The sequence below is a fragment of the Engraulis encrasicolus genome, chromosome 3 (genome assembly GCF_034702125.1).
Source record: "Engraulis encrasicolus isolate BLACKSEA-1 chromosome 3, IST_EnEncr_1.0, whole genome shotgun sequence".
NCBI lineage: Eukaryota > Metazoa > Chordata > Actinopteri > Clupeiformes > Engraulidae > Engraulis > Engraulis encrasicolus.
Genome location: NC_085859.1, coordinates 17,356,547 through 17,364,046, shown reverse-complemented (window position 1 = coordinate 17,364,046; position 7,500 = coordinate 17,356,547). Strand labels below are relative to the sequence as shown.

Genomic DNA, 7,500 nt, shown 5'->3' with positions numbered 1-7,500 from the left:
TTGCATACATCAGTGGTTCCCAACCTATGGGCTGGGGCCCACTGGTGGGGTATTCCAAGAGGGCCTTGAAATCATTTTTCCAAAAATAATAATCATATTTTGGTGTGTGTTGCTGTTGATTTATTTGAGTTTTATTCTTAATTGGGTCAGAGGTGGGCCCCGAACATTTTTGACAATTTCGAGTGGGCCCCAAGTTGGAAAAATGTTGGGAACCCCTGGCATACATTATTATATTAGACTTAGCTGACACCACCAGAGGAAGTAGCGTACTTCACTAAATCCATCCATCGCAGCAACAAATGTCCTCTGGACAAATGTCTTCTTGGCTTGTATAAGTGTACCCAGCTTAAACTTTAAAAATAAACAGAATTGTCAACGCTGTTGGTTAAAGGTAAATACTCATGGTCATAGATGCTGCAGCAGCAGGTTTTGAAGGTGATTGCCCATTGCTGCATTGCCCAGTTTTAATGGGTGTGCCAAGAATGCTCCCACACGCTGTCTTTGCTTGAAGAAGGTCAATAGACCGAAACGTCGCTAATAATTAAACTCTGCCAGTGTTTCCCATACATTGAGGAAACTATGGCGCACCGCCTTAGTTTAAATTTGGCCACCATAGTTTCCGAAAATGTAACAAAACAAAACCCAAAAAAAAGGTATTTTTTTGAACCTTTTTTTAAAAATTATTTTTATTTTTTTATATATATAAACGATTTCCGTTTTTTTATAAAATGATTTGAAAAACGATTTGCTTCGCATTTTCCTCCAGGAGTACATACATCCTATAGAGAAAACCATGAGTCCTTGAAAGACAGAGGGATCAAAAGCCTAGTCAAGCTGTTGTAGTTAACTTGGGTCTGGGAGCAATGAAAAACCTTCAGAGAAGGGACAGTTGGGATGAGTTTACTGACACGCCCCAGGCTTTGTTTTACAGTTGCATGATAATGAGTTAGGCGACAGGCCTTCATTGACACAGCAGAGGAGACATCGGGCTGCATATAGAAATTAGTGTGTAATATGTTGTCCGGCCCTTTTACTCTGAGGAATTTTGAAAAACTGGCCCTATGACCAGCACCCCTCATGTAGAATGTGTACGCCTTTGTGTGTGGGGAAAAAGGCATAGCCTACTCTCTTGGACCCTTTTTGTGCGTGCGTTGACAATGTCACAGTGCTCCTAAATTCTTATCTGTGCTCCTATTAAATGTACTACTGCACATGTCATGGGTAAAATCTTAAAGAAAATCATGAATGGATGTAGGCCGGTAGTTTCTCCATGCGCCGATGTCATAATTTAGTCATTGTTTTGCCGTTTTGCATTTACGCCGCATGCATTTCCAACCACCGTTGTAGAGAAACACACCTGTGGTTTTGATGGGTAAAAGGAGCGCCTCTAGTTGTTTAGGTTTTTCTCGCCCTACAGGTTGCAGGTGGAATTGTTAGTTACTTAGTGTTCCTTTTAAGGACATTTGTGTGCATGTGTAGTTGCTGCTGTGTCTTTTTTTTCCCCACACAGTGCCCATTTCAGCCCACTCAGATTGCAGATTAAATAAATATATTGTAATTTTTATATAAATATTTTTTGGAGGATTTTTTGGGACTTTATTTTTGTGATAGGACAGTCGAGACGGACAGGAAGCAAGTGGGGAGAGAGGGACGGGGAAGGGTCGGCAAAGGATCTGGGCCGGAATCGAACCCGGGTCGCCGGTGTAGTGCAGTTCCCTCCTGTCTGAGCCACGGCAGTCTCAATATAGTATAATTATAGATATGTATAATTAATATTAATAAATGCAATCGGATGCAAATTAAATAAATATTTAAATAAAACCATTGAAAATCATCAGGTTTAGGTATCCTTCCTCATCATGGGTTATTCAGTGGGCAGTTGTGAGTGAGAGAGTTGAGTTGAGTTGTGTGTTGTTGTCATGGAGCATCATGTGGTACTGCTGGTACTGTAGTTATTTATGTATGAAGCAGCAGTGGAGGCCTGTAGTGCAGTCACCAAGGGGCCAGAGACTAATTTCCCCTCGGGGCCAATAAAGTATGCTTTGCTTTTACTTAATATATCATCGTTGTATTCCCCTGCTAGTTCTTAAATAATGTTTGGATAATGTGGGTTTTTTTGGTCGGTTCAGAAAGTGTGTGTGTGTGTGTGTGTGTGTGTGTGTGTGTGTGTGTGTGTGTGTGTGTGTGTGTGTGTGTGTGTGTGTGTGTGTGTGTGTGTGTGTGTGTGTGTGTGTGTGTGTGTGTGTGTGTGTGTGTGTGTGTGTGTGTGTGTGTGCGTGTGTGCGTGTGTGCGCACTTGGGTCATAAGACTGCAAATGGCTGGTTAAAAAAAGTAACAACATTGTTTTATATTAGAATAGTACAGGACAGTGACGATTGGGACACAGAGAGAGAGAGAGAGGGAGGGAGAGAGAGAGAGAGAGAGAGAGAGAGAGAGAGAGAGAGAGAGAGAGAGAGAGAGAGAGAGAGAGAGAGAGAGAGAGAGAGAGAGAGAGAGAGAGAGAGAGAGAGAGAGAGAGAGAGAGAGAGAGAGAGAGAGAGAGAGAGAGAGAGAGAGAGAGAGGGAGAGAAGGGTTGAGAAATGACCCAGACCTGACTCGAACCCATGGGCAGCTGCCTGTCTATAGTATGTATGTAGAGTGTACTATCACGCCGCGCCACACCATCCTTAATGTGTTGCTGTATTAATAAGCATTGGTCATCCCAGATCAAATAATGTTAATGTTTGCACATATGTAAAAAGTCAGAGAATGCACGCACATCAGTTGCACAGGTGCTCGACCAAAAATAAAGCAACTGAAAGGAAAATAAAGGTCCACAATAGGGCTGCACGATATTGCAAAAATATGCGATACACGATGACATGACTGTATACTGCGATATCGATATTAATCGCGATATTTAATACATGCATATATTTTCCCCTCTCTACTTGCCATTCTACACTTTATCATGTATAAAACAACTTAGAGCAATGTGTTATTGCCAACATTTATTTCTTATTAGGAAAAAAACATGGCTAATATACAGCATCATCTTAAAATGACAAAATTTTTAATGCCATTTTAAACCTTCTCACCAAGTTTGCTATTATTAAAAATTAAAAACTGTTTGCGATATGTGCACAACTTTTGCGATACGTATATCGCAAGCTGTGATATCGCGATATCGATACATTTTCGATATATCGTGCAGCCCTAGTCCACAACACTGTTTGTTGCTCTTGAGATGTACTGGACTCTCAGTCCTTCAGCACAGTGCAACACAGAACAGGTGTGCCACACACACACGCATAGTGTATACACTAGGGATGCACCGATACCACTTTTTTGAAAACCGATACAAATACAAATACATTAATGTGAGTACTTGCCGATACCGAGTACCGATACCGATACGTTTTACCACCAAAATACAATGAAAATGAATACATGGCCTTGTTTTTTTCCACCTGTGATATTTTTATTGTCCATTTCCATGTAGATTTAAATGTTAGTAAATGTATGAGGTGGCACTTTTTTCCATGCAGCTTTCAAGTCCACAGAACGTGATGAGATTTTGCATTGTTTTGTGTAATATCAGTATCGTTCCTGGTATCGGCAAGTGCTTGACTAAGAGTACGAGTATAATGAGCAGTATCGGGTGCCGATACCGATACCAGGATCCCTAGTATACACACATAAATAATCTTTGTGTTCGGACGTTTGTGTGTGGGTGTGCATACGTACACCTTTGCGTGTGTGTGTGTGTTTGCAGACCACCCCATCATGATGGGCTTTGAGCCGCTGGTGAACCAGAGACTGCTGCCGCCGACGTTCCCGCGCTACGCCAAGATCATGAAGAGGGAGGAGATGGTGGAGTACTTCAGCAGACTCATCCAGCGCATCATCACCGTCTGCAACATCATCACCAACACCAACCTGCACAGCATACTGGTAACCACACACACACACACACACACACACACACACACACACACACACACACACACACACACACACACACACACACACACACACACACACACACACACACACACACACACCATCCAGCGCGTCATCACCGTCCTAATTTAGTGTATTAGAGCTCCCTCTAGCAAACCCGTTATTTCTACCGAGTAGGCCCATGCTGCTGTCATTTAGTCTACCCAGCCAACTTAGTTAACTGTGTGTGTGTGTGTGTGTGTGTGTGTGTGTGTGTGTGTGTGTGTGTGTGTGTGTGTGTGTGTGTGTGTGTGTGTGTGTGTGTGTGTGTGTGTGTGTGTGTGTGTGGTTATTTTTCTGACAGTATCTTTTTATTATTCCTATCTTTGCTTGCATTGCCACATATGTATACACTGTCCTGAACATATTTTTAAAAAGTTGTGCTATTTTTTGACTATTGGCAACGGGGGCTAGCTCATTTACTCATTTAATTTTGTACCTAGACAGATATAGGACCACACTTAGCTTAGCTTGTAGAGAGCATATTATATGAAATTAGGACAATAAAAGTGTAAGACTGTACTGTACTGTAATGCTTAGTTTCAGTCACTTCATTTCATAATAGCTATTGGTGGGCAGCACCTGAAGGCATCCTGCATTTTCTGATGCCATGGCCCATTATGTTGGTATTTGTGTTGTCGTGTGTGTGTGTGTGGGGGTGGGTGGGTGTGTGTCTGTGGGCGTGTGCGGGTGCCAGTGCGTGTGTGTGTGCGCGAGTGTGTTCTCTTCCTCCCCATATGTACACCAGCGCCGTTCACTCTTTTTCATTATCCCTGAATAGTCAACATGGGTAAAGGCCTATTTGTAATACATCTTAATATTAGAAGTCTGACACATAAGGTCGATCTCTTAAGGTCCTGGCTTGTGTATAATAATCCTAGTGTCATCACACTGTCTGAGACATGGCTGAACAATGAAATTCCAGATGAGGAAGTAAAACTGGATGGTTATGTTCTGTACAGAGCTGACAGAGGTTCCCGAGGTGGGGGCGTTGCTACCTATGTCTCCTCAACTTTACTCTCTGATATTGTAATCCCAAATGAAAAACCGGTTCACTTTGAATGTCTTTTTGTTAAAGTTATTTTTCACACTAATAAGCAACTGATTATAGGAAATATATATAGACCTCCAAACTCTGGGGCCGAGTCAATACAGTGTATTGGTAACACTATCAATTCAGTATGCAACTCTAATGAGATGATTATCCTTGGTGATTTTAATATTAACTGGCTTGACCACTCATCACTAAATAATCGACATTATTTTGAAGGTTTAAACCTGACTCAACTAATATCTGAACCTACGCGGGTTGTTGATAGATCTAAGTCTCTACTGGACTGGATCCTGGTCACTCATGCCAATAGAATTATTGACTCTGGTGTTTTATCAGACTGCTTTAGTGACCACTCTATGATTTACTGTGTGTGGAAAATTAAATTACCTCGCTTGCCCCCCAAGCTCATCAGAGTGAGACAAATGAGACATTTTAATGCAGAAAACTTCATCCAAGACTTACTTTACATTAATTGGGACAGGCTTCATCTTATACCATACATTGAGGATGCCTGGAACTTCTTCTACACTGAAGTCATTAAAGTCATTGATAAACATGCCCCTTGGATATCAGTTAGGGTAAAGGGCCATCATTTACCATGGGTTGACGCTGATCTAATTTACTTCTTTAAGCAGAGGGATATTGCATGGCAGAAGTATAGACAGTCAAAAAATGAAGATGATTTTAATACCTATAAAAAGTTAAGAAATATCTGTACAACTAAAACAAGGAACGCTAAATCAAATTATTATAAAAATGCTCTGTCTAGTAACTTTAGCAATCCCATAAAGTTCTGGGAAAATCTTAACTCCTTACTTCATAATTCCCCTAAAAACATGCCTACAAAAATTAAATTCAATGACAGTGTTATCAGCGATCCCACCGCAATTGTTGATGCATTTAACCAGCATTTCTCCAGCATCTCCAATACCAAATGCTCCAATTATTCATATCTAAGCTCCTGTAAAATGCAAGGTAGCTCTTTTGATTTCTCGACAATATATCCTACAGATGTCCAGCAGGCAATTTCCGACTTAAAGGCTGGCAGTGGAATGGATCCTGATGGATTGGAGGTCAGGTTCATTAAGGTTGCCTCTCATGTACTTTCATCTCCTTTAGCCAATTTATTTAACCTATCGTTATCCACCGGTGTGGTTCCACCAATGTGGAAATCTGCCCGTGTTACACCAATACACAAGGGAGGGGATCCCCAGGATCCCAATAATTATAGGCCCATTTCTATTATTAGTAGCGTAGCAAAGGTGTTTGAGAAGTTAGTATTCAAACAATTATTCAAATATATTAATGATTCATCTATTTTGTCTCCATATCAATCTGGCTTCCGACCTGATTTCTCTACTACCACTGCCCTAACCAAATTTACTAATGATGTATCATCTGCATTAGGCAACAACATGTCGATGGGTGCCATATTCATTGATCTTTCCAAGGCTTTTGATATGGTTAATCATTACTTGCTTCTAGACAAACTACATGCAATAGGCCTTTCTAAGGAAGCGATTCTCTGGTTCAATTCTTATCTCCATGGCAGGCGTCAACGTGTCTCCCTTCATGGCTCTCTGTCTCAGTTTGTATTAATGGAGAAGGGTGTCCCTCAGGGTTCTTCCTTGGGGCCACTTTTGTTCTCCTTATTCATAAATGACCTTCCTCAAATCTGCTCAGACTGTAATATTCATTTATATGCTGATGACACTGTGATATACACATCTAATGTGTTGGTTTCTAAGATCCAGTCCTCATTACAGTCTAACTTTGTTGCCATGCAACACTGGTTCCAGTCCAACCACCTACTACTGAATACAAAAAAATCATATTGTATGTTGTTTCCTACCAGATCAGCATCACGTACCCAAGGTTCTTCTGTTTCTCTTAAATTTCTTGATGGTTCAATACTGGCCCAAGTCGAAGAATTTAAATATTTAGGACTATGGCTTGATTCACAACTCTCATACAGGCATCACATTATCACTGTTGTTAAAAAGATTAATAACTGTCTACGTTTATTGTATCGATCAATAAACTGCTTCTCTCAACCAACACGGTTGAGAATCGTTAAATCACTAATATTCCCATTGTTAGATTATGCTGATGTTGTTTATCAAAACACCTCTGACTCAAATCTGAAACCTTTAACTGTAGCCTATAATAACTTGTGTAGATTTGTTCTTAGATGTCCGTTTAGGACCCATCACTGTGTACTGTATGACTCCCTGAACGTACTATCACCAAAAGCCAGAAGACAGTTTCACTGGTATCAGTTCATCTTTAAATGTGTGTACCTTGACTTTCCCCAATATCTTAAAGGCTATCTAATCTCACATAGACCTGGCCATAGATTACGGCTCACTGAACACCCCACGTTCACGGTGCCAAACATTACAAAGGAGATTGGTAGACGGGCGTTTAAATTTAGAGCGCCCTACGACTGGAATAGTCTGCCGG

The 7,500-nt window shown here is 40.9% G+C and overlaps 1 protein-coding gene across 3 annotated transcripts in view; it reads left to right on the top strand.

The window, feature by feature from the left end:
• Positions 1-7,500, top strand: part of naa35 (N-alpha-acetyltransferase 35, NatC auxiliary subunit) — a 38,506-nt gene that overhangs the window by 16,951 nt on the left and 14,055 nt on the right. For all 3 annotated transcript variants that reach the window (XM_063194888.1, XM_063194889.1, XM_063194887.1), the window contains exon 12: positions 3,757-3,935. In XM_063194888.1, coding sequence (XP_063050958.1) covers positions 3,757-3,935 — 179 coding nt within the window. The remainder of the gene's footprint in view (positions 1-3,756; positions 3,936-7,500) is intronic.